Source organism: Borostomias antarcticus, assembly GCF_949987555.1.
Source record: "Borostomias antarcticus genome assembly, chromosome: 20".
In the NCBI taxonomy this organism is placed as follows: domain Eukaryota; kingdom Metazoa; phylum Chordata; class Actinopteri; order Stomiiformes; family Stomiidae; genus Borostomias; species Borostomias antarcticus.
In genome coordinates, this window is record NC_140253.1 from 6,225,812 (window position 1) to 6,253,726 (window position 27,915).

Genomic DNA, 27,915 nt, shown 5'->3' on the forward strand with positions numbered 1-27,915 from the left:
TTACACCTGGATCTCATCTTCCAGGAGGCTAGCAGTGAGGGAGTCCCGCCTGACGCTGCCCAGCCCCGTCTCTGACACCACGGGCGAGGCGTTGGGGGTCCTGATGGTGAGCATGGACAGCGTTGGGGAGAAGCTGGGGGTTATGGGAGACGTGGCGAGACCCGTGTTCCTGGCCAGGGGTGAGTAGGCATATTTAGGGTAGGAGGGCCTCCTGCTGACGACCGGCGTGTACTGGGGCCTCCGAGGAGGCACGGCCCTGACGCCGGGCTGGGCAGTCTCGGTCAGGAGCGGCGGCGGTGGGTGGTGGTGGTGGTGCGAGAGGCAGTGCGCTTCGGCTGCCGCCAGGCCCTCGCGGCCCCCCTGGAGGAGCTCCTCGTCGTCGGGCGGCAGGCTGAGGTCGCCGAGGACGGAGGCCAGCGTGTGGAAGCGCGGCTCCCAGTCCAGGAGGTAGTCCCAGCTGTAGCTGCCGCCCAGCTGCTCCTCGCGACACGCCAGGGAGGCCAGCGACCCCTCCGCCGCCGCCACCGCCTGGCCGTCCGAGAGAGGGACGTAGCCCCCTGTTCTCACGCCCTCCTCCGTGTCCCTCGCCCGCGCCGCCCAAGGAAGCATCCCCTCGCCGCCGCCCTCCTCCTTGAAGTTGTAGAGGCTCTCGGAGCTCGCCGCGCCCGCGGCGGCCATGGCGGCCGGGACCGAAGCTCCCGGTAGTACCACGTGTACGGAGTGACGGGACAGCCGGTCAGAGCCGCTGGGCAGCTCCGAGCCGGGGACCCCGAGCAAGCCCTCGCTCTGGACGGAGTCGGCCCTCTCGTGGCGCGGGTCCTCGTCGGCCATCTTGACCTCCAGGTCCTCGGCCGTCTCTCCCTCCGCAGAGCCGCGGCTGCACGATTTGGAGCTCCTGTACGGGTCGGACGCCGCCCTCTTCACCCGCGCGTCGTCGGCCGGCCTTTTCGGAACACGCTCGCCGCCGGCAACTTCGCATGGACGGCGGCCGCCGGACGTGTAGAGCGTCCCGGCGCCTCCGTTCAGGTTGGCGGCGATGGCCGCCGCCTTGCCAATGGCGGCCCGTTTGGTCTTGGACCTGAGGACGAGCGCGGCTAAACTGACGAGGACGAGGAGGAAAACCGCCAAAGACACCGTCAGACTGACCGTCTGAACGCTGAGCGGCACGCCTGTCTGAGCCTCGGCCGAGCTGGAGATGTTGATGGACACCAGCGAGGTGCCGGTCCTGGAGTCCGGCCTGGGGCTGCCCGCCAACACCCTCACCTCCACCATCTCGTCCCCGGCGAGGCCGCCTCGCCTGCGGTAGACGGGGCCGGCGACCAAAATGGCGCCCGTCGTCTTGTTGACGGCGAAAAATGGCGAGGGCTCGACCAGCGAGTACTCCACCAGGCCGTCCGACCCGCCGTCGTGGTCCATGGCCATCACACGGCCGACCGTCTGCCCCGCCCTGGCGTTCTCCGGCAGGAGGAAGCGGTAGTGCCTCTGGGTGAAGACGGGGCTGAACTCGTCCGCGCCCGTCACGGCCACCTGCACACGCACCGTGGCCGCCTTGTCCCCCTTGTCCCGCGCCTCCACCACGAAGCAGTACTCGCTCTGCCGCTCGTAGTCGAAGGCCTGACCGGTCTGGATGTCGCCGGTGAGCGGGTCGACGGCGAATGGCTCCTTCCTATCCGGGCCGCCGCTGCCGTAGTCCGCGAAGCAGGACGAGAGGATGGAGTAGGCGAGCCGGCCGTAGGGCCCGGCGTCGGCGTCCGCCGCGCGGACGGAGCAGGCCGGGGAGAACGCCGGGAGGTTCTCCGGCACGGAGCAGTTGACCGCGGGGAACAGGAAGTAAGGAGAGTTGTCGTTCTCGTCCAGCACCGCGACGAAGACCACCGCGAAGGCCACCCGCCGCTCGCCCGGTCCGCCTCCGTCGGACGCCTGGACGGTCAGGGCGTGCTTGGAGTCTTCTTCGTAGTCGAGCGAGCGGTTGACCTCCAGGACACCGCTGCGAGGGTCGAGTCGGAAGTGACCTTTGGCGTTCCCCGAGATGATGTCGTAACGGACCGCCCCGTTGGCTCCCTGGTCGCGGTCCTGGGCGGCCAACTGCGCCAGTCTTGTCCCGGCCGGGCTGCCCTCGCTCACCTGGGCGTGGTACTCCGCGTTGGCGAACACCGGGGCGTTGTCGTTGACGTCGCCCACGGTCACCGTGACGACGGCGGAGCTGTTCAGCGGCGGCGTGCCGCGGTCAGACACGGTCACCGTCATCGCGTAGCTCTCTGTCGTCTCGCGGTCCAGCTGGTCGCACAGCACCAGCCTCCCGACGGTTCTCTGAGGGTTCTCCGTCCGGATCGGGCCGACCTCCATGCAGAACGTCTTCTCGTCGTTCCCCCCCGCGATAACATAGTCCAGGTGGGTGTTTTCGGCCGCAAAGTCCCCGTCCTCTGCCGAGAGGGTCAGGAGGGTGGCGCCCACGGGGGTGTCCTCGGGTGCGGCAACCGAGTAGCTGTCCTGTGTGAAGAGGGGGGCATGGTCGTTGGCGTCGAGGACCAGGATGTCCACGGAGGCGAGGGTGGAGCGTACCGGGTCTCCCGCGTCTCTGGCCTCCACCAGGAGCTGCATGGCGTTGCCGTTGATGACATGCCTCACCGGCTTGTTGACAAACACCGAGCCTGCAAGAGAGATGTACTCTCAGTTAGCCACGGTATTTGAAAATACATTTTTCTCAACATCTTGACATCTTGAAACCGTTCCTACACTAAATTGCTTTCTTTTACTGGCTGTAACAAGATCTGAAAGTCTTGAATAGCATCATGCACATATAATTATTTGGAGTCATCATACTGCTTAAACATGCACTTATCTACACAAATGTGTCCACTTATCTCTATTTTACCTTTGTCTAACGCAACTGCTCAAGCAGCGTGTCTCTTCCTGTCCCACTGCTGCTACAGCTTCTACGGAGGGGAGCCTCTGACTTGCTGACTGTCGGCAACTTCTTTGACACTTCTTACAAAACGATGAGCCTTCAAAATTGTAGGATTCCAGCGGAAAGTAATATCCCCCCGCTAACCGACGGCCTGAGCTATGCAAGATGGTTTTGATAGATTGAGTTACGCAAGATGGTTTTGATGGGCCGAGTTATGCCGACGGGTTTTGAAAATGCACTCAACACGGAGCAACTGTGTTTGGCATGGTGATCAGGGTCCTCTTGAGAATGTGAATTACAAAGTGTGCTCGCTCATGTGATGACAATGAAATGAGGCTTAAATCATACATGTACAGTACTGTGTGACCCCCCTGTCCTTTCACCACACTAAATTGAATAATGCTACATTTTTACTCATGGGTTATCGCCTATAAATGTTGGGATCTCACCAGTCTCTGGTTATAATGCAACTCTAGAAATACATTCTCCACAAGACTGAGAGATGACGGTGAACGCGCCAGTGTAACATTTTTAGTTCAAGTTTAAATGAAGACAATGTGGCGGGAGCCCCGTTCGAATGCTGACGCACATCCAAATTTCACTTCCCATTAGAAAGTCTCGCTTCAAAAGCAGGGCAAACATTATTACTCGGATATTCAGCTCTGGCCCGCGCCGTGAGCGGAGACTGCAAATAACTCTTTGAGAAACAACATGGGACCCCTCGAGTCGGGTTTGATTAATCTTCACTCGCGGGGTTTGGAGAGCGAGCCCTTAACCCGGCCCTTCAAACGGGAGATAAGGGGAGAGAGGGAGACGCGGGTCCTCGGAGAACCTCTCTTTTCACTACCTCTCGTCATCTCACCTCTCCCCCTCTCGCCCCCTTCGTTCACACGTCCAAGTCTGTAAAAAGATAAATGATGGCGAAGCAGAGGGCTACTGGCAGGACGAGCGCGCTCCACTGGATAACCCCGCTGGGCCGTGCCTACGCTGCAGACTTTCTGTTGGCGCCCGGACCCCCCTCTCTTGGCACGGGCCGTGAAATATGCTCGGCCGTGCCAGAAAAATACAATATTTGAAATGAGGGAATATAAAAGACGAATATGAAAATCAGACTGCCAGACTGTCTTAAGTCTTAAGAGGTGAACTTTGGAAAGCATGCACAGATAACTCTATTCCCTGCCCTGCGTTCTGACAGGTTGATTCATTTGAATTAAGTGGAGCTCATTTCGTATCATAGCAGGGGGATTAGGGGCTATTGTTTGCACTTTTGGCCTGGATTCTAAATGACTTGTTCTAGAATGTACAATGTCGAGAGGGCTGGTCACAGTTCATTAAATAAGTTTTATTGCCTCGAAGTGAGACTCGACTACTTCACATTTCAAGATACCGCACCGAAAGGTCCTTTCGTTGCAACTACTCAAGCAACAAACGGGCCAAGTGAAAGACGCAACCCCCAAATTGATTAAGGTCCGACTGCTGGCTTGAGAGGACGTTTGGATTTAACTTTTGTGCTTATCGCGCATTTTCTGTCTGCAAGAGATTTGTGCTAAATCACTATTATGATTTAAGCTGTGAAGGGAGATAAGACGACAACATATCTAACTGTGGAGTTTCTCTGACCGTTGTCTGGGTGGATGTAGAATCCCTGTAGGGGAGACGAGAGGAGTCTGTAGGTGACCTTTCCGTTGAGTCCAGAGTCTTTGTCTGTGGCTGACATGGTCAGGACCAGCGTGTTGGCTGAGGCGAGTTCAGACAGCTCCACCTGTAGGTGAAACCAGCCGACCAATAATATTAGGAATCCGTATGATAAAAAAAAAAGGCTTGTGCAGTGAAATCAGCGTCCATAAGCGCCCTACCTGGTACGAGTCCTGGGAGAAGACGGGGCCGTTGTCGTTGACGTCCAGCACTTGAACTCTGACCTCTCCCGTGGTCTGGTGGAGAGAGTCGGACGCATAGACCCTCAGCCTGTGCTCCGTCTGCTCCTCGTAGTCCAGGGGGCGGGTCAGGGTCACGACCCCCGTGTAGGGGTCGATGGCGAAGCCGCCCGCAGTGGTACGGTTGTCGGCGAAGCTGTAGGTGACAGCGGAGTCGAGGTCCGCGTCGCTGGCGCTCACCTGCGTCACCACGTAGCCTGCCGGGAGATCTGGAGATGAGAGACACATGAGCGAACAGGAACATGTGCTATCCATCAAATGCAAGTGGCCGTCGCGTCGACATACAATTTCAATTTCAGTCCATTTCAACACTGATGAGATCCTTACACCGATTCTAAGGTTATGGGATTACTTTCAAATACGATTAAGATCGTATTTGCCCATTCTGGGAAATAACAGGCCAAAACATGAATTGCATGTCTGAGCAGTTGGTTGAGAGACACTCCTTGGAAAACATCTACAAAATCTCGACTCCAACAAAGGAAGTGTGGACAGGCAGCTTCCCTGGCCGTACAGTAGCCTATATTAGTCTCTGGACTGAGAGCTGCCTTACTCTCAGCGGTGACCACAGGCTCCGTGAGAGGGATGGAGGGGCTGTTGTCGTTGACGTCCACCACCTGGACCCTGACGGTGGTGGTGCTGGTGAGGGGAGGGCTCCCCCTGTCTGTCACTTGCAGCACCAGCCTACCGCAACACAGGGAGTAACACAACACCTAACTCACAGGAAGAATGATGGGATGTTTATATAAACTGGTTATGCTTCATGTACAGTAGAATACTTCATCACATCAAACGGAGGAAATTAAAAAGCAATTGATAGGGGAAAATATCAGTCAACAGACTGTCCTCTTAGGCACCAACTCTATACAAACTGTTGGCCTGCAGACAATACCGCCAAAGATAAATGTGAGCAGGCTGTTGCTTGTACTTGTAGGATGACGTCATCTCCCGATCCAACACAGCGTTGGTGGCAAGAATCCCGCGCACAGAGTCGATGATGAAGGCGTCGTTGCTGTTACCAGACAGGATGGAGTATTCCAACTGGCTGTTCGCGCCGCTGTCGGCGTCCGACGCAAACACCTGGAGCACAATAGGGGGACTGATTAGAAAGTAGAAATGGTGCTCGGAGAGCACAGACCTCCGCCCGTGAATGCATTTCGTGGCTCTGTGTGCGTGACTCGCGTGCACGTGCGTGCGCGCACATGTTGGGTATTGCTGCATTCGTTAGGTCAAGAGCTTTATGCCAGTCCAACCCCGTATCTCTGTCACCTTCCCACGTCTAGAAAGAGCCATTTCAATGCCCCCATTAACATGACCCCTTACTCATTCCTTGCATATGCAACGCTCATCTGGTGTGACTGCAGCCCACAGAGACAGAACCAGAACACCCCCCCCTCACCTGCATGATGTAGGTGCTGCGGACCTGTCCCTCCCAGACCGCCGTTCTGTAGTAGCCCTGCTCGAACGCCGGCGCGTTGTCATTGGCGTCCTGCAGGGCGACGGTGACGCGGCAGTGGGCCGTCATCCGCCCGCTGTCCGCCAGCACCACCAGCTGCGCCTCCCGCCTCTCCTCATGATCCAGACACTCCTGGCGCCTCACCGAGACGTCACCTGGTCAGGAGAGAGAAGGGAGGCTCTTTAGTCAGTAGAGGTGCTTCAAAAATATATTATTTTTCATTTAATTTATTCATTTAACGGGGAAACTACAGTTTAACAAGCGCAAATTTGCAATAGCTGCGACCACGAACGTGCATGCGACCACACATACATTAACGACCTCACAAACAATGTTTTACACCAGGCACCTCATTATGATCAACTTCTAGATGCGCATTATACATGGATTTTGATGTTTTATTTTTTTTCTCAAAAACAAAATAGTACATCACGGTCAGAGAGATGAGGTATTCCAGTAAGAGATCACGTGCGTGTGTGAATTGGTGTGGCAGTGATCTAGCAGACAGCCGTCCGGGTGAAGGCCTAGCTATACTGTCCCCGAGTCCACGAGGGTCCGCGTGGCGCAAATTTCGTCATGAGAGGGTGCATCCCGTTTTTTTTTTGTGTCACCGCGTTCCCTCTACGCCACGAGAGCGAACGCGAACGTGTCTGTTTGAGAGTATACGCAAGGCTTGAGTGGGATGTTTGGGAAGCTGCCGAATCCCATCTATCCCGTTATCTTTAGCTCGTAGCCTACGGTATAATACACAACAATATGTTATGTCGCCCCTCCCCCTTCTGTGGACAACAGCAGCATTGCACTTTTACATTTTTGTGGACTGACCGACCACAAGACCAACCAACCGACCCACTGACCGACGGATTGACCGACAGACCAACCAACCGACCAACTGAGCTATAGAGCTGTTGATTGCAGCAATGGCTATTGTAGTACAGATATTTTTCAGGCCAATATTTATAATATATGGCCTCAAAAATATCTGTAGCCTACTACTGTAGAGAGTACATGTGTAGTTTATGGTTGCGAATGTTGCCTCCAAAGCCACTGTTCCCACATCCCAGCAACATAGCACAAGGGCTCAGAGCGAGAGCGAGAGCCAGGCCATAATGAAATCAGGCTGGCAAATGCCTCTGAAAACACTGGGTTTAATTTGGATTATGTACTGGCTGATGTCATGGGTGCACAGGGTGACATGGATTATGTACTGGCTGATGTCATGGGTGCACAGGGTGACATGTCAACCACAGACTGCTGTAGCTGGCTTGGAATCCTGAAGGAGAGAGAGAGAGAGAGAGAGAGAGAAAGAGACAGAGAGAGAGAGAGAGGGAGGGAGGGAGAGAGAGAGAGTTGCAGAAGGAGCCCCAGAGAAACCCAAAGGGATTATGGAACACCAGTCACACTAATTGGAAATGAGGGACTAAAGTCCATTTTTGAAGGGGATGAGGAGCAGAAGAGCTGGGGTGATTACTCTGGGTGGATGTGCAGAAAGAAGAGTGGATGGATGGATGGACGGAGAAAGGGACATTCTGTGCTCTGGGAGTCCCTGGCGATGAAAAATGAACCAACCGAGAAAGAGTTTGGGAACGTTTGGGGTTCATGCATGCAATTCAAACAAGAATGCTGGCTTGGATAATGCCAACCAGCAAACTGGAATCTAGCTTGGAGCGCTGATAGACAGATGTGCTCTCCAAGATGAAAGACAGGGAGGATTGGTGAAGAGAGAAGCTCTTGCTTATTGGGGTTGAACGGCTTCTTTCCAGAATGTTCTTCACCTGTGTTTCGGTTGATGGCGAAAGCTCCGTTCTCGTTGCCGCTGAAAATGCTGTAGTCGATCGTCCCGCGCCCCGCGCCGGTCCGGTCGAGAGCTTCGACCTTCGTGACCCAAGTACCTGCAGAGAGATGGAGGGAGCGCAGACAGAGAATGGCCTTCGATGTCGTGTAAGTCTGTACAAAAAAAAGCGAATCAGTTAATCATACCAGAAGTAAAATGAATATGAATAATATGACACTTTTCCGTACCGGTTCTGCTGTTCTCTGCCACGGTGGCTTGGTAGTCTTTCTGTGTGAACTGCAGCCTCTCCTCCGCCCCCTTCAGATGGACGAGGACCAGGCAGGTAGAGGTCAGCGCCGGTCGTCCCTGGTCTACGGCCAGAACCCGCAGCTTCGCCCCGGAGAACGCCGCGCTGAGGGGGACCCTCAGCCTCACCTCCCCCGACTCGTGGCCGACGTCGAAAGCGGCGTCCTCCTTGGCCAGGCTAAAGCGCACCGTCCCGTTCTCGCCGGCGTCGGCGTCCGTCGCGACCACCGCCGCCACCACCGCCCCCGCCTCGGTGGTGGCAGCGGCCCAGGCGTTGACGGGGCTCTGGGCGCAGACGGGCGCGTTGTCGTTGGCGTCCTCCACCTGGACGGTCACTGAGGCCACAGAGCTGCGCGGGCCGGCGGACGAGCCGTCCGTAGCCACGGCGCTGAGGACGTACTGGGCCCGGCTCTCCCGGTCCAGGGGCCTGGTGGTCCGGATTACCCCCGACGAGGCGTCCACAGAGAAGCCCCCCGGGGAGTCCTCGGCGAGGGAGTAGGTGACCTCCCCGTTGGAGCCCTCGTCGGGGTCCTGCGCGCTCAGCCGGAGCACCATGGCCCCCGCGGGCAGCCCCTCGCCGACCGACGCCCGGTAGCTCGGGTGCCCGAAGGTGGGGCTGTTGTCGTTCTCATCCAGGAGGAGGAGCTCGAGCCGGGCGGAGGAGCTGAGGGGCGAGGGGCCGGCGTCGCGGGCCAGCAGGGTGAGGGTGTAGCCGCCGTGCTCCTCTCGGTCCAGGACCCGCGTGGCGCTGACGGCGCCCGTGGCGGGATCGACGACGAAACTGCCGCCATAGTCCTCGCCTAGGAGGAGAACGCGGAAAACGTTGGACGTGCCGACCCTTGTAAAAACAAGACTCGCATAATCACTTGAACTAGACATGATAACGTACACATACTAGACCTAGACCAGCATGCACTTTTAGTCCACGGAGTCCTTTTGAAACAACAGGTACCCCCCCCCCCGCCCTCACCCTGTATGGCGTAGCGTACGGTTCCGTTGTCTCCGTGGTCGGGGTCGGAGGCCTGGGCGGTGTGGAGGACCGTCCCAGGGGGCAGGTTCTCTGGCAGGCTGACCTGGACGGACGCCTGCATGAACTGTGGAGCGTTGTCGTTGTCATCCAGCACAGAGCACAGGACCGTGGCCACGCCGGAGAGAGGCGGGACACCGCTGTCCCGACCCTGGACTGGGAGCGGAGGCAGAGGGGGAGATGGTGGCGGCGGGGTTGGGTGGGTTAGACGGACTAGCAAGGCCAGAGAGGTCGTTTAGATCTGCAAAGCACATTTTCTTGGTTCCATTCCATCGATAAATCACCTACGGTATCTTGTCTTTATGGCATGTGAAGATGCATTGAAACAGAAGGCGAATGTAGCCTCAGTCCAGTCTCTCAAAACGCTGGCTCTATCTAGGCTAGTGCTGTTGCCCCACAAGCATTCGCACTTACAAACTTCTCGACTGCTCAAACACGTACAAACTTCTCGACCGGGTCAAAGCATAATGTACAGTACATATGACATTTTCATAGTGAGATAACTGACATGGAATTGGGTCTGACATGGACTGGTCCGCATACAGTAATCCTCAACCGGCATCTAATCCTTACTGATATGAAGCTGATTTTTCACTTATTTTCCCCCAATTCGTCTGCAGCGCTGGAAAATTGGCTGGACGTCGCTCGCGTTACTTCACGACCGTCCTCTGCGCTGCTCTGGCACCACCTCAAGAGCGCTCTGTTTTCCTGGGACTCTAGTGTGTTATTACCTTTAATTGTTCATCATCATCCTCCTCGCTGTACAAATACTGTCGCGCCCACATCTGAAAACAGTTCATCTCTATATTACGGCATATTTTGGATGTAATTGTATTCGCATGGGAGAGGGAGGGGGGGGGGGTTGAGGTACATGAAAAGCCCCGAGGCTTGAGTCAAATGCAGCAACGCGCAGTCGATGGAACCTGCGCCTAGCTCCAGCCCTTAAAAAGTCTAGTCTTTCCTCGGCGTAAATCAATCGGGGGAATAATGTTGTATTCACAAGGAGGGCAGAGCCTTCAGTCCTTTACGACTCCGCGCTGTGAAGCATGGAGGAGAGAGAGAGAGACACACAGAAGGAGAAAGAGAGAGAGATGGAAGGAGAGAGAGGCCGGGGTGAAGACCGAGAGATGAGAGAGATAATAAGAGAGAATAAAAGGTTAAGAGAGAGAGAGAGAGAGAGGGGGGGGGGGGAGGAGAGTGTGTGGGAGAAGCAGAGGGAGGTGACTGTTGAAAACATTCTAGATATTTTATAAATCCCTACAGTGGAACAGCTGTGACCGGCCAGCCAGTGACTGAGAAGAGAAGCCGGACCAACAGGGCTCCTCGTCCAAGTACTGCACAGCACAGCTCGCTGGGGTTTCCAGCAGGTTTCCTTCCAGTGCTCCAGCTTCCTCTCAATGCCGCCTCCTCTCAGTTGAAGTAAAGAATGGCTTTTTTTTTTGTCCCTTCTATCACCCACCTTGAGAATGAGAAGAGGTCAACCCTCTTCCACTGCAAGTGGTGGGCTTATAATGTGTCGATTCACCAATTATTCCAACTTTAAGGTTCTGTCTTGGTTATTTTATGCTTGTCTGGAGGTCGTGAGTGTGTGTGTGTGTGTGTGTTACCTCGTAGGATGAAGCGCTGGTGCTGCTCTCTGTCCAGAGAGGTGGCCGTGCTGATCAGTCCGGTCTGGGGGTTGATGGTGAAGAACTCGTACCCGGGTCCGGGGAGCAGGCTGTACCACACGGCAGCGTTCTCCACTACGGCGGAGAGCACACAGGCTCCACGTTAGAATGGAAGGAGTAAGTCGTTTATTTTGCTGTAATAGAGGTAGTGTGCAAGTCAGATCTAATTCATTTTATTCATCTCTTTCTCTCGCTAGTATAAAGTCATATCTCGTTAATTTCACTGGAATATAGGTGGTGTAAAGCCATGTTAGAGAAGGTGCACCCTGAGGGAGGGTTTTATGGAGACAGCTTAAGCCTAGCCTTGGCTGACCCAAAGGATGAACCAATGGGCATTCTCAATTCAATGTTTTTCTTATTAAAACTTTAATCTGTCCAAGAAACCGCAGTACCATACTAGCATAGTGAACCACGGCTTGGCAACATCAACGCAGCTCATATTCTGAATCAAAGGCCTTGGGAATACCAAAGCACTTGTAATAAATAGGATATTGTTTAATAAATGCGAGGTATTCCCATAAAAATGATCCATTTCGTATTAACCTCCCCCTGGGAGTCTGTGGAGTGGTCTGGTGCTTGGGCTGCTCGGCTCGTCCAGAACGCGCTCATGCTTTCCATCAAAACCAATGAACTCCTCTTTTTTTTGAATAGCCGGGAATATGACTGACAATAACCCAGCGAATTCCATATGTCCCCCCCCCGCCCCCTTTTTTTTCATCTGGCATTTTAGTGCTGCTTTTCTTTTCTTTTCTTTTTTAACTCCCCTCCAACGTCCCTGTTTAGCACCTCATTAGGATGGCCCGCGTTTCCAGCGCCGTGCAGAGGAAGAGCTGGCGTTTTTGGGGTGGAGGAGGAGGAGGAGGAGGGGTCTTATCTGATTCCCAGATTGGAAACAGTGCTAAAGGTATAAATCACTCCTAGATTGGTATCTGTCACTGTTTTTAGAAAATGACATGGCGGGGGGGGAGGGGGGGGGCCTTGGCTAACCTTTACTTGAGCCCCGAGCGCTGCTCTGTGATCCGAGGCCAGGGGTTTAAGCCGCTCACCCTCCCTCTCTGAAGTCAATTTATACCCCCGCCTCCCGCTCCCTCTCCTCTCCCCACACTCATCTGCTGCCCCTCCCCCCGCCCTCCTCCAGCCCTTTCTCAAACCCTCAGCTCCAGACAAACGTTCCTCTCCTTCCAGGCCTGGATTCAGAGGCCCTGCCATGTGTTTCTCCAGTCTTACCCCCCCAAACCCATCATCTTTTGACGGAAGGCGGCTAGGCTGCGCGCGCGTGTTTGCGTTCGTCCTCGGTGACAAAGTGGGTGTAAGGGCAGCGTGTTCACAGACAAGACACCCCAGATGGACTGGACTGATGCCTTCGCCCCTCCCCAGACAGACACCTCTCGACTACGGGGGGGGTCAAACAGGGGGTGAAGTAGGGGAGCTGCGAAGCCGTAGAGCGCCAGCCAACGCGGGTCACCCCATGTGGTTTACATCACCGGGCGCTTTCACAGGAAAATCCAACTCTGAGCTAATTGTCAGGGGGTGCGAGTGAAGAATATATGGACGCATCCCTGTCAACCCCGGGCCGGTGGGCTTGTGCTGTACAGTGGCGGACAGTGGGACAATCTTAGGACATAGGAGAGGAGACAAGGAGACGAGGGGTGAAGTGAGCTAGGCAATGACCACGGCGACGCCGACGGAGTGACAGCTCGGTCAAGGTCATGGCGCACGCCGTCATCACAGGTGTGTCACACCTATAAATTACACAATCCTCAATTATCGCTGTCGCATGGCTGGAACCGGTGCTATGCAAACATTTCAAACACTTATTCTCAGTTACAGGCCTGATAGATGTAGCTGTTGAGAGGGTTTGTCTTGGGGCATTAACCAGCTGAACACAGGCCAGGATGTAGTGCTCAAGAGCAAGGATGTGTAAAAAACATGCCACAAAAAAAAAACAGCCAAACTTCACCCAAAATAATGCCATTATCAATGTTTTCCTAGTGAGCATATATTAGGTTTGATATATATTCCTGCCAAACCCTTCTGAAGGGTATTATTATGTAAAGGCATTTTAAACAGCAAATTTTAAACAGCAAATGCCAGTAAATTATGGATTGAAGACATCTCTGGCAACCTCCTATATTTCTAGATAAGCTTTAGAGTGAGTGTGTGTGTAAGAGAGAGAGAGACAGAGAGAGTGAGAGAGAAAGTCAAGCAAAGACACACCTTTCACTCTGGCGGTTTCCACACACACACACACACAAACACACGGAAATCGGATACAAAGATCAACACGGGCGCAACACAATGGCCATCTTCAGCGGGTGTCAGTCAAAGACGGGGGCTAATGATAATCAAATAACACGACGGCCTGCGGGAGGACGGCCCCGGGGCACGCCGCGGGTTCCAGACGAGCCGATTGGAAGAGACAGATGAAAACACGGGCCTATTAGCACAGATGGTTCGGATTATGGGAAACATCGGCAATGGATAGGACCTTTTAAAGTCCTCCTGGACGAGCCCTAGCCCAAGGAGCCCTAACCACCCCCGAAACACACACACACACACACACACACACACACACACACACACCGCCAAGAATGTCAGAGCGCACAGACTCCCACAACTCCCTCCACAGCTACACAGACCCTCCTCGCCCACATCCAGGTGCCAATGGCGTTTAAAAGCAGAACTTTATTCAAACTGTCAATATTTGGACGAGAAAGGTTTCGGGAGGGCCCCCCGCCCGACGGGCGACGTGTTAAAATAAACAGGCTTGGACGTGTGGATTTGTGAACGTGATTAAGGTTGGGCGAAATGTAATTTGGTGTGATGTACGGTTGAACGAGTCTATGGGAAAGAAAACAAATATTACAAGCTGGATCAGGAAAGGGCAGCCCCCAGTTTCAATCAAACTGCTAATGGGAAGGGACTAAACAGAAGGTGAACTAGGGCGGGACCGCAGTTATGACTATTACTATCGACAGCTAGCTACTGATACACTGATGGGTTGGCTAGCTGGATGGCTAGCTAACTGGATAGATAGCTAACTGGTCGTCTGGCTGGTTAGCTTGCTGGCTGGCTGACTGGCTGGCTGACTGGCTAACCGGCTGGCTGGCTGACTGGCTGACTGGCTGGCTGGCTAACTGGGTGGGTGGCTGGCTGGTTGACTGGCTGACTGGCTGGCTGACTGGCTGGTTGACTGACAAGTTAACGTTATCAATATTTTACTTTGCAAATTTGGGTGTGTGTATAAATTGTATAAACACACATTGGGTGTGTGTATAAATTGTCTCTTTTCTCATAATTCTCATTTATCCAGAGCGTAGATTTGTTAATAGCCATACTAATTTAGCCGTGAGAAATATTACATGAAACAGTTTGGCATCAGCAAGCTAAAGCGTGTAACGTTATCCCATCTTCCCCTAGGCTCAAAGAATATCGTGACTCCATTGCTTCAAATTTGACCAGAGGCTTCAGGTCAGCGTACCATATCATTTTTCAATGATGGACCGCAAAGGACGTACAACCTCAAACATCCACGGCTAAAAGTGATGACCTTATAAAAGATCTAATCATTAAGTGCTGCTTGCCTCTCTCCATCATTGACAATGAGGACTTCAAGCACTTCCTGCACGTCATGGACCCTCAGAACAGGTCCATAGCCAGATCCACTATTTCCTCTGTGACCATTCCAGGAATGGTGGAAGTCAAGAAAAAATGGATAAAGAGCCAGCTGGCAGAAGCAGTGTGTCGTTGTTACCACAGACATCTGTAGTGATCGAAAGATGTGGTCATTCCTAGGAGTGACAGAACACGCAGTGACTATGGATGAAAAAAATAGGAACTCAGCCTTCAGTTATATCTTCTTGCCTGCGCCAGAGTGCATGGTGAACACACGGGAGAGAAGATTGCGACAATGTTTGAATGCTGTACAGAAGATCAAGGACAAGATCAACTTTGTCATAACTGACAACGCGTCCAACATGAGAAAAGCTTTCCAGGCCAGCTTTCCTCCAGATGATCCTTGTGATGCTGAAGATCATGATCCCAGCACATCTGAGGAGGATGACATGTGGCCTGATGCTAGAAGATCAGTCAGTCGATGCCACTTTGGATGAGAACTGTAAGATGCAAGATTCACTGCAGTTGGTCATAAAAGATGGACTGAGAGAATCTGGTGGGCTGTCAAGCACCCTAGCAAAGCTATCCCTAGCAGCCGACCTCCTCCACAGTGGCACCTCATTCAAAGACTGATTTGAAGCGTGGTTTGGTGATGCAACAATCCCAACAGCGAATGCCACATGATGGAATTCCACTCTGAAGCAGGTGAAGGCTTATGTGGACTTCGACACGCAAAAGCTAACCAGTAAGAACTTACCTTATACGCACGAGAATATGCTCAGCTGAAAGAACTGATCTTGATCCGTTCTTGGAGGCAACCAACCTAACTCAGGGTGAGAAAACTGTCACTGTCGGTGTGATTGCGCCTTGTGTCGTCACTCTGCGCTGCCACCTGCTGGAAATAAGAGGAAAGGCCAGACACTGTGGGCTCCAGGTGAGAGCTCCTTGAAAACAAGGTTTACAGAGATCTTCAGTGCAGTGAAGCTACCAGGATGTGAGCCAGCGGAAGAAAGAGGCCCCACCATATTTCCTTTTACCAATGCCTACTTCATGGCATCTGTGTTGGACCCAGGATTTGGTTTCCTAGTGGCTAGAACATTATGTGCAGCTGGACAGTGAGCTGGACAGTGAGATCAAAGATGAGCTAAAAGGCTGAGATCAAAAGGTGAGGAATGTTTTGATTAGCGTTAGTTAAGTGATTAGCTATTTGATTGTGGTGATGTTTATATAACTGAAAGGCATTACAATAAAGCACATGAGTGTCATGTACTGTAGGCCTGGTCACTAACATCTTTTTAATGAGTCTCCCCTGTCCCCTCTCATTTCAGAGTACATAAAAGCAGAGGGAGAGAAGCAAGCTCCAGCAGCAGCAGACACAGAAACAAGACCAGGGGAAGATGTTCCAGAGTCTCCTCCTGAGAAGCAGCTCTCCCACTATAAGAGGCCTCCCTCCTCCGTGGAGAAGAAGCCGTCTGTCCAGGCACAGCTGACCTCCACGTGATCGCTGAGGAGGACTCTGACTCAGTCCCCTGCCTCAAGTTTTGGCAGCAAAATAAATCCCAATTCCCTGCCCTCTATCTGATTGCCACACAGATATTCTCTATCCCTGCCACCAGTGCTCCCATTGAAAGGGTATTTAGTCAGGGAGGTATTTCGATGAGGCCTCACTGACCAAGGATGAGTGGTTCCATGCTGTCAGATCTGATGCATTTGTTTGGCACAAAGGAAATAAACTCTCTTTGAAATGGTGACAGCTGTGTGATTTTTGTTCAATGTACATCTTTTTTATTTGTATGTCAGCTCTTTGACTGTGCCGGGGTGGGGCACTGGAGCCCATCTTGGAACTCAACTCAGATTCAACCTTGACTCGGACTCAATCCTGACTTTTGTGACTTGTGACTCGACTCGGACGCGAGCATGGAGGACTCGGACTTGACTCGGACTCGAGCATTCTCTTCTTTGGTGACTCGTGACTCGTGTCGGACTCGAACACTGAGGACTCGAGACTCGACTGAGTTTAGGGACTCAACTACAACAATGAATAACTATCTAGCCCAATACTACAACTATCTAAGATTAGCTCATACTCTCTTATACTACACTCTTTTATTTAAACAAGTTGTCAACCAAAATGTCTCGAGATACAACAGCAGTCAACCATTTTCACTGTCACATGACAGGTGATCAGAGACAACCATTGACTTGTGTTTTGCCAATGCCAACCGGTACAGTAAACCACAGGGCAGATCACTCGCCCCCAGTGTGGAGACTCCACAGCACACTTCACATGCAAGTGCTGCCATCTAGGGACTGTTCCAGCAAACTGCAGTCAAATCGACCACCAGGTGCACTTTTCAAACTAGTGCTGCTTTGAACCTACCCCACACGCATTTAACCCATATATCACAGACACCGCGTCACGGCCTGAACGAATTAAGTGTACAGACGAATGTTGCGGCGCCCTCCAGAGAGACGCCGCGCGTGGGTAGCCTACCGGAGTCCGCGTCCGTGGCGGCGACCTGGACGACCGGCTCCCCCGGTGCGCCGTTCTCAGCCACGGCGGCGGTGTAGACCTGCTGCCGGAAGACGGGCGGCCGGTCGTTCACGTCCCCCACCTCCAGTGTCAGGTTCTGTGCGGAGGAGAGGGCGGGGAGCCCCCGGTCCCGCGCCCGGACGGTGAGGCGATGGGAGGTCTGGGACTCGTAGTCCAGAGGAGCGGCCAGGTACAGCAGTCCTGGAGTAGCGGGCAGAGAGACAAGCTTTAAGGGAAGCGGTTTGTTCAAATGTCGTTTTTGAAACATTCCATCGTTATTTCGGCATCCTCGGTCTTGATGGAGCAGCCTTACCCGTTTTCTCATCCAGTGTAAAGAGGCCCTCTTTGTTCCCGGCCACTATGCTGTAGGTGACCAGGCCGCTGTCTCCCAAGTCGGCGTCCACGGCTAAAACGTGATGAATCAGACTCCCCACCTGGGCGTCCTCCATCACGCGAGCGGCGTCCGCGGACAGGAACGCGGGCTCCTCATCGTTGACGTCTAAGAGGAACACCTGAGCGGTCACGGACGTCCGCTTGCGGTCGACCGGCCTCTCGGCTTGGTCCGTGGCGGTGACCGTGAACGCGAAGCTCTGAGTGTGCTCGCGGTCCAGGGCTGCGGTTACGGTCAACGTACCGAGGAGCGGGTGAATACTGAAGGGGAGCGGCGTCGACGACCCTGACCCCAGCTCGGGGTCGGAGGTCAGGGAGTAGCGGAGGGCGCTGTTGGGCAAGCTCCCGTCGCCGTCCTTGGCTTTGAACGCGAACGCGCGCGCTCCGACCGCCGCGTCCTCCCTCAGGCCGAACGCGACAACTTCGTCCGAGAACCAGGGCGCGTGGTCGTTGACGTCCTCCACGGTCACGCGCACGAACGCCGACGCGTTGAGGCCGGGGGCGAGGCCGGCTTCCTCGGCCCGCACCACCAGGAAGTAGCACGTGTTGGCCTCGTAGTCCAGAGGCTGGTGGACGTAGAGGTCGCCCGTGGAGCTGTCGACGCCGAAGTGGATGCTGCCGTCCCCCTCGGCGATGGAGTAGCGCATCATCGTCCCATTGGCTGGGAGCTGGACCGAGCCAATCACAGAGCCGGGCTTGGCGTCCTCTCTCACAGAGAAGTGCCTGACACCTGGAGGCTCAGAGCCACCCGACTGCCTTTCTGCAGCATGAACCTGTACATTACATTTACAAAAATGCATCAGTTCGACTTCATTCTTAAATCACAAACAAAAATGTTAACACAACACTGGAGCTGGGCGGGCGTCGGCCCCGGCAGGTAACGGGGTAGCACCTGGAGGTGAACAACCGCCCTCTCCTCCAGAGGGGGGTGTCCGGCGTCTCGGGCGACCACCGTCAGGGCGTAGTGCGTCCGGGTGTTCTGGGAGAACCGCCAGGTGGTTCTGACGTCTCCGCTCCCGCCGTCGATCTCAAAGTGCCTCGGGTCGTTTTCTACGGAAGACGGGAAGAAGCACAGACGAAACTGAGGTTTCCCTTCAGTGCTGCCGCGTTCGGCGGTGTCTGGTCCCCCCGGAGCTACGTGGGGGAGGCACAACTTCACCTCCGCCTACTGTACCTCCTACAACAGTCCCGCCTACTGTACCTCCTACAACAGTCCCGCCTACTGTACCTCCTACAACAGTCCTGCCTACTGTACCTCCTACAACAGTCCTGCCTACTGTACCTCCTACAACAGTCCTGCCTACTGTACCTCCGCACCCGATTCAACAACAGTCCTCTCGGCAGGACCCGTCGAATGGGGCGTTTCCGTGCTGGGCTAGGTTGGTGGACACACGACCCCCCCGCTGTAGCTCCGCGACCCTGTGCGATGTTCTAAGGGGCGCGGGACGACGACCCACCTGTGAGCAGGGAGAACGTCACCGTTCCGTTCTCTCCGGCGTCCGGGTCCTTGGCGAACACGGAGGCGACCGCGGTTCCGGCCGGCAGGCCCGCCCACACCTGCGCACACGCACGTGGGGAAAAAACACAAGGTTCTTGGAAGGCGTACCACTACGGTTCGTCATTCAAGAGCAATACAGTGCCCCTAGAAGCTACTTCATGTTAGTGAATACGTTGAGTATGAATCGGTGTCTAAGTTGTGTGGATCGATGTGCATGCTTGAGTGTAGAGGCTGAGCTCCGGAACATGAGTGCGTACAGTAGAATAGTTTAAACGAGAACCTTTTTGTTGAACTCTTATCAGTGATGAAAAGACGGTCAACGTTGTGTACGAGCGCGAGGGAGACGCAAACAGATGAACGAGGACACGAACGGACAAACGAAGGCGAGGCGAGGACCTGGACGTTGAGCTCCTTGCCGGCGGGCAGGTGGGTGAACTGGGGCGGGTTGTCGTTGACGTCCGTGACGAGGACGTGGACCACGGCGGTGGCGTTGAGCCGCGGGTGGCCCTGGTCCGTCACCATCACCCTCAGGGTGTGCTGGCTCTGCTGCTCGCGGTCCAGGGCCACCCAGTTGATCAGCTCACCTGGGGGTGGTGTGTGTGTGTGTGTGAGTGAGTGAGTGAGTGAGAGAGTGTGTGTGTGTGTGTGTGTGTGTGTGTGTGAGAGAGAGAGTGGGAGAGTGTGTGTGTATATGTTTGTGGGGCGTGTGTGTGTGTGTGTGTGTGTGTGTGTGTGTGTGAGAGAGAGAGTGCGTGTGTGCATTGTGTGTGTGCGTGTGTGTGTGTGTATATGTTTGTGGGGCATGTGTGTGTGTGTGTGTTTGTGTGTGTGAGAGCGTGTGTGTGTGCATTGTGTGTGTGTGTGTGTGCGTGTGTGTATGTGTGTGTGTGTGAGAAAGTGAGACAGAAATACAGAGCGACAAAGTCAGAACATGATGAGGCAAGAAAAAGGAAAACAATGAAAACATTCAAACCATTTTGAATGTGACGAATCACACCCTACATTACGTACATAAAATCCAACAAAATGTCTCAAGCACACAAACTCAAAGGCACCTCTCCCTCCCTCTCACCCGTTTTGGCGTCGACCCGGAAGTGCTTCCCGTCGGACAGCAGGATGTAGGACAGCTGGGCGTTCTTCCCGGAGTCCTTATCTTCCGCCCGGACCGTCCCCACCAAGCCCCGCGGAGACGGACCCTCCGGCACGGCGAAGAAGAAGGCCCGCTCGCTGAACGCCGGGGCGTTGTCGTTCTCGTCCAGCACCAGCGCCACGACCGTGGCGTTAGCCGGCGGCGAGCCCGCGGACCCCTCGCCGGCGGGGCCCTTGGCGGCGGCGAGGACCCTGAAGCGGAACACGGGCTCGGCCTCGTAGTCCAGGCCCCGGGAGAGGTAGAGCCAGCCGCTGTCGGGGTGGATGCGGAAAGGCGGAGGGGGGAAACCCGGCTCGGGCTCCAGGGAGTAGGAGAGGCCAGGGTCGCCGCCGGGCGCCGCGCTCCTCCTCCGGCCGCGGTGCGCCCTCACCTGGATGACCCGGGCATCCCTGTGGGCGCCCTCCCCGATCTCCACCTGGTAGGCCAGCGTCTCGAAGGCCAGCGTGTCCTCGGCGGCGGCGGCGCGGTCGACGTCGACGACGAGGGTCAGCGCCGAGGCGAGCGGAGGCTCCCCGCCGTCCTGGGCCAGGATCTCGAAGGTGTACCTCGGCCGCGAGTCCCGGGCCAGGCTCCTGCTCAGAGACACTGCACCGAGCTTGGCGTCCACGGCGAACGCCCCGTCCCCGGCGCCGGGCGGGATGGAGTATCGCACCTGGCCGTTGGCGCCGCTGTCCGCATCGTGGGCGTGGGCAATGAACAGCACCGTGCCCGGCGGCGTGCTCTGCGACACGGCCACCGAGTCGGCGTCCCGGGGGAAGGCGGGCGCGTTGTCGTTGACGTCGGCCACGGTGACGTTGACCTGCGCGCTGCTGTGGACCGGGGAGGCGTCGGAGTGGGACTGGACGACCAGCAGCGCGTAGGGCTGGGACTCGTGGTCCAGGGCCTGGCGGGTGCTGATCAGACCAGACTGAGGGTGGACCGAGAACAGGCCCTGGGGGTCCCCCGAGGAGATCCGGTAGGACAGGGACTCCACAGAGTCTGCACAGGGCCAGGAAGGAGACGCACACGACAGTGTTTGAATCGTTCAGTCCCAACAAAAGCTAAGCAATTATAATATGTTTGTACAAAATTATATAGTGCATGGAATAATCTATAAGTTGTTATAAATAATTTAGCCTTTAGCCTCCATTAGCTATTAGCCTATATCATACATTGTAAGGAACACGCACGCACGCACACACACACACACACACACACACATATATACACACACACGCGCCAACAATTTTAAGTAATTACAGGTCAGGGATAGCTGCTTTAATCCCTCACCACCAGTGTGTATAACGCTTAACTCACACACACTACACACTAACACTTTACCAGCCAGAGAGCAGTAGGGTTTGCAGTGGATTAAAGGGGCCTGTCTCCTTTCAGAGGACGTATCCTTGACGTTTCACGGTTTGAACTGGAGGGGTTAATCTACTAATCCATGAAACAAACTTCAATGGCCGTCTAGTGCTGGTGGAGAGGCTCAGCCATTGCAGGGGCTCACTGGACCCCCAGGAATGCTTGACACGGCACCAAGTGGCTTTTGAAGGGATTATCTGTCTGGAGCGTGGGGGAAGACCTTAATAGAGAGGGGATCTCCAGCGGAATTCCGACAAAAAATAAATAAATAAAATAAAGTAAAATTAAAAGAAAAATACTGTTTTCAATACCGTTATTTGTGGTGAATCTACACAGTTGAGTACGTGAAGGGGCTGACATTCAAGCTCCCAGAAGTTCTCAATGAGTTAACTGAACTGGTTTCAAAGAAAACGCCTGCCCGCTAATACCGACGGCTTTTGCGGTGGCTTCAGACCTCATCGGCATCGGTGTGTAGTTCACATAAAGCTTCCACTATCGGCATCGGTGTCTAGTTCACATAAAGGTTCCATTAATAGATGTTTAAAGCCTTCTTGGAGAAGAAGTCAAAACAAAACGTGACAGAAGTAAAAGTTGGCAGTTAAATTATACTGTAAACGACATATTATGATAATCTACAATTTCCAGTCAGTGCGTCTTTTTAACTGGTCCCCCCTGAGACTCTTTCCCCATACCTGGCAACCCGCCCGGCTGCTTCACTGCCCTCACTTCACACATAGCTGCACTAAGCCTTGTCAGAATGTGGGCTAATGCAAAAAGAGCCCTAACCTTCTGTCACCCCCAAAAGGACAAGCTGCTCGTTATATGCGTGCCATGCCCTGAGTTACTTTCAGCCATAACACATCTGTAGGGATTCGATTAGTCTAATTTATAGTGGAGACTTCCTACTAAATTGCTAGCTGGTGGGCGCTGTGTTGATTAAACCTATCCTATCGTTTTGGGTCTATGAAAGGTGAGAAAAGGGTAGCGGCCACTTGTCAAAGTCCAGAGTTGCTGTTAATGTATTTTATACCTCTATAGTATGCTTATGACCACAAAGTAAGAGGGCATTTCTGACCAGTCATTATCGACGGGTCGAACGTCAAAGTGTCAAACACTCACTCTGTGGTGGTCTGTCGCGCTTGTCTGGTGTAACAGAACAGTCCAGGAAGTGTTAAACCCCACCTATCGGAAACAGGCTCAACCAAAGGCTCATAGAAGATCAAATATTTCTACCCAGGCTCGCACGCCCAGCGCCAGGCAGTCACTCACCCGCTGGGTTGACGGCCTCCACGACGCCCACCGAGGAGCCGGGCGGGGCGTCCTCGGGCACGGTGAAGGCGTAGCGGGACCGCCGGAACACGGCAGGGGCGCGGTCACTGCGCAGGACGTTCACGGTGACCTCGGCGGGCCGCGCCGAGCTCAGGCCTCCGCCGTCGCGCGCCGTTACGCCGAGCTTCACGCTGGCAGTGCCCAGCTGGGTTAGAGCGGAGGTCAGATAGACCACGCCTAGAAGGAAAACGAAGAGGTCAACAGCATTCAAGTGGCCAATAGTCTTCTGAATAAGGATAGTGTTAAAGCCATCATTATATATTACAATATATACATTATAGATCAAATGTCTGATGACGATGACATGTATAGGCAGCAACATATATTGTATGCTTAAGCTAACATGTTGGCAAGAAAACTCGTAAACGTATAATATCCTACTAGTCCATATACACTCTTTAAGGTGACAGTGCGTCCTGTAATTGTGGCTTCCAATGGGCACTTCAAAGAAGGCTTTTAAAAATCTGCGTCAGCTCCTGCTGAGAGGTGACTAGTTTGCTGCTTAGCAGGTGCTTTTACGTGTCACTGGGTAGTGTGGAACTGAGACTAGTGAATGACTGGTACACTCATCAATGACTGAGCCCTCGATACAACTACAGCACCTTCGGCTGTGCATATGTTCTTCGCTTTTTGTCCATTCAACAAGTACAATATGCTCCACTAGCAGAGTGTAGGAGCTTTTACCTTCTGCCCTGAGGACCCAGCCAGACAGCCTACCTGTCGATTCGTCCACAGAGAACAGCGTGGACAAGTCACCGGGGACCAGCTCGTAGGTGACGTGGCCGAACGTCCCCAGGTCTCTGTCGGAGGCGATGACGTTGAGGATCTCGGTGCCGGGCTGGGCGTGGTTACTGATGCTGGTGGCGTAGTGCTCGGGGTTGAACACCGGCCGGTTGTCGTTCAGATCCTCCACCTCGATGTGGACGTAGGTCTGGGCGCTCAGGCCTCCCTGTGGAACACGGGACAGGCGGCTTGTTGTTTTGGTTACAGGGTCCGTAGGCTACTGGTAAACCTCTCAGGACAGAAGCCCGGTGGTCAGCCAGAGAAAACCCCAAAATATATGGAATGGCGATTTCCTATAACTTACTGTGATTTAATACAATACCTGTCAAATAATATTCACAGGTGCGATTAAAACTGACAACGCATACAACTTGACATGAGACGCGTCGCAGCTGCTGTACGGTACGTGTGACCGTACAGTGGAAACGGCGCTCACCTGGTCCTCGGCTTTCACCAGTATGTCGTGAGTTGCCGGGCCTGCGTCCCTGTCGATGTCCCAGGAGACGCACAGCTCTCCGGTCTCAGGGTCGATGCGGAAGAGCGGGTGCCTGTCCTGCTTGTTGAAGCCATCGGAGAGCGAGTAGCGCACGGTGCCAAAGTCGCTCCCGTCGGCGTCCGTGGCTACGACCTGAAGAATGAAGGCCAGAGGGAGGAGACACTTCAAAATAAAATAAAAGCGGGCTCGCTGCCATAGCTTCCATGTGTTGGTTAGAAGACTGGTGAGGGGATTGGCACTGTGTTGCAGCCTCAATGTGTTTGAACATGGCCAGCTCATTCACAGAGCCGTGACCGGGCTCCTAAATCAGAGGATTTACCCTAATCTGTGTTGGCACAGAAAGTGTCTGTAATAACTTTTACAACTGTTGCAGGAGATGGCTGCCTACTGCAACTGTTGGCGCCTTTTTCTTGGAACAAATCGCCTCAGGTCTGAAGCTCTAGGTAGCCTACTGTAGACCCTAGTCAGCACCCCAGTTGATAAAGCCAGCAGCAGAGATAAAGTTTGCCTTTGAACCTGTCAGAGTCATCTTTGATGATGGTTTATAACTGTTTGTCAAAGTCATAATGCGCCCAGCGCAAACGTGTGCGATTGCAAGGCGTGTCTCAAAAGATATAGATTAATCTAACAGGCCTCGTTTCATGGAGGCCCTTTCTTCCTGCCATAAAGGTGAGGTCATGACAGTATTTATGGGTCCAAAAGACGGTGAGGTTTTCGAGGCAGAGGCCAATGTCTGAATAGCTGACAACGCTTAACGCACATGTATGCCCTAGTAGCCCTGATAGATAGGCCTATCACAAGATCCATACTGCAGCAATGTGCAACCTGTAAGCCAGAAGGGTAACATATTTATACTTGGCCTATATTTTCTGACAACAAAAAAGCCACACATAGCCTAACTAGAACTAAAAAGGGTCTAGAGTTCAAGCTTGAAACTGAAGTGAGGGAAGATTTCAAGGCTTCAGACAAAATTGTAGCATACTACAGTACTGTACATACAGTAGGTGAGTTTTTGATTGCGGAAATACATTCCCCATACAAATAATGAATGACCCCTTCCCGCTGTGAGTGTGAATGAAGAACAATACCTGGGCACCAGGCGCACCTACAATTTAACGAGCCCATTGTGTGACTTAACATCTGTCATATAACTTGTGGTCCTTGCAATGTAGCCCTCTACTCAACGCCAGACTACAAAGAAACCAAGCAACACATAAATCACAGTGGGGCTATTTTTTCCAACAAAAACCCCCCCACCGAATTAAATTAATTTCATACTTTTATAAGGTCTATACAGGTGAACTTTGGCAGGTCTAATTGTTAGAATGCGTAATTTAGCTATCTAAATAAATGGAATCTTTCAGTCTTGCCACAACATTGCTGCTCTGCCCTCTGGTAATTATTGGCGAGCAGACCCGGTGATTAAAGACTTCTTTTGTCCTGGTTTGTCCAGCTGTGCCAGGCTAGGAGGGTGGTGCCAGGCGTCTGGTCCCTCACATCACAGACGCAGCTCTGGGCCAGAGTTGGTCAGTGTGCTGGGAGCAGCCGGGGCCCCCAGGGCAACACTGGTGGCTTTGTGAGCACAGAGAAAGCGTGGTACTGTCCCCTGTGTGTGTGTGGGTGCGTGTGTGTGTATGAGACATGTGTGTGTGTGTGTGTGTGTGTGTGCCCGTAGTAGGTAGGTACTTACACCATCACTGTCATGAGGTAGTTTTGTTTGGGTCAGTAAATCTTCAAGACAGTTTCACCCTGAACGCGTCACGAGTTAGGCCTGAGATGGGCCTCCTTTCTCCTTTGTTTTGGTGACGTAAACAGGCAACATTGTAACACTGCGCCAATGTAAAAGAGCGCAGCTGAGATCTATAAGGAACAACCCTAATGCATACCTGTAAGAAGCAGCTCCCTATCTCTGTGTGCTCAGGGACGGACACATTGTACAGCTGCTGCTGGAACACCGGCTCGTTGTCGTTGACGTCCTCAATCGTCACGCTGACTGTCGCCGTGGAGGACAGCGGGGGCTCCCCTCCATCGACCGCCACCACCAGGAACCGCAGCTCCGCCTCTCTCTCGCGGTCCAGCCACGCCGCCGTGGTGACGAGGCCCGTCGCGGGGTCGACGGCGACTAGGGGGTCCCGGCCGGACTTGAGGATGGAGTACCAGACGACGGCGTTGACCCCGTCGTCGGCGTCGCTGGCCCGCACCCGGAGCAGCGAGCTACCCGGGGGGACGTCCTCAGCCACGGCCGCCACGTAAACGCCCTCGTCGAACGCGGGACGGCAGTCGTTGGCGTCCGTGACCTTCACCAAGAAGGTCACCTCGCTCCTGAGGGGCGGGACACCGAAATCGGAGGCCACCACCTTCAGCTGGTAGAGGTCCACCTCCTCCCGGTCCAGCTCGCCATCCACACACAGGGCGTGCAGGAAGTCGTCCGTCTGCCTCAGGGCAAATTTCCCATCACCACCCTCCAGGGTGACCCGGACCCTCTCGACCTCTCCCAGGTCCGGGTCGGCGACGGATATCCGGGCGACGTATTCCCCCACGCCCGCCCACTCCGACACCTCGGGCTCCCCCGTCTCGCTGAGAAACAGGATGTCGATACTGGGGCTGTTGTCGTTGATATCCAGCACCTTCACGCCCACGAAGACGCTGCTGTACTCCGGGTGAGCCCCGTTGTCCCTGGCCCTGACGATTAACTCGTAAAACGCCTGGGCCTCGAAATCTAAAGGTTTGTTGACGCGGATCACGCCGGTGGTTTCGTTAATGGCGAAGACCTCGTTTGGGTCACTCTGACGGCGGTTTATCTCGTACGTGACGAGGCCGTTGTCGCCGAGGTCGAGGTCGGTGGCGTGAACCTGACACACGGGCGTCGTCACCGGAGCGTTTTCGTGAACCGAGGCGTGGTATTCCGTCTGGTTAAACACAGGCGGGTTGTCGTTTTCATCCAAGACACGGATGTACACGTGAAGCAGTCCAGTTTTGGGTGGGAGGCCCCCATCAAACGCCTCAACAGCCAGGGAGTAAGAGTCTCTCGTCTCCCTGTCTAACTGGTCAGTGAGGATGAGATCCAGGTTAAAGAGGTTTTCTCCTCCATGTCGATATTCCACCTTGAATACATCCCCCACATCACTCTCAGTGATTCGATATCCCTGGGTTCCAAACTCACCCTCGTCATGATCTCTGGCCCCCTGAAGTTCAAAGCGAGTTCCAGGAGGACTCAATTCTGACACATTCAACTGAACATTCCCAGCTGAGAAAACAGGAGAGTTGTCATTCACATCTTTGACCGTTATTTTCACCTTTATCATCTGACCTGTGAGGGTGGCAGCCACAAATTCATACTTATTTTTACTCTCCCTGTCCAAAACTCTGGCTGTAGAAATGATTCCAGTGTCTGCGTCTATTTCCAAGTCTTTAAAAACGTAAGAATCTCTGCTTTCAGATATGAAAAATCCACTACTTGCCGTGGCTAAGCCTAATTTTAGGTCCCCAACAACAGTCCTTGCAGGTAGACCCTCTTCAATTGAAAGGCTGAGATTGTACACCTGTGCGTATGACTGCGCCCATAAAAAAGACAAGGCAACAAATTGTTGGAGGAAAGTCGCCACGTTTAGGCGACTTGTTCCTCGTTTATACATTTTCAAGCTTAGATATGCAAGTCAAAGTCACATAGTTCCCTGTTCATCCAAAGAGGGATAGGGATAG

General features: G+C 53.9%; 1 protein-coding gene across 1 annotated transcript; it reads right to left on the reverse strand.

Annotated features, from left to right (window-relative positions):
- dchs2 (dachsous cadherin-related 2) lies at positions 1-27,848 on the reverse strand (the record flags this gene model as incomplete). The annotated part of the gene is made up of 20 exons (XM_084454493.1): positions 1-2,651; positions 4,529-4,670; positions 4,765-5,051; positions 5,396-5,526; positions 5,771-5,922; positions 6,242-6,453; positions 8,074-8,190; positions 8,321-9,178; positions 9,349-9,561; positions 11,013-11,147; positions 17,182-17,421; positions 17,534-18,383; positions 18,503-18,660; positions 19,068-19,167; positions 19,505-19,692; positions 20,181-21,236; positions 22,875-23,111; positions 23,652-23,883; positions 24,154-24,345; positions 26,100-27,848. 20 exons carry the CDS (start codon positions 27,846-27,848, stop codon positions 1-3), a joined length of 9,900 nt encoding a protein of 3,299 aa, XP_084310619.1.
- Positions 27,849-27,915: the final 67 nt, after the last annotated feature.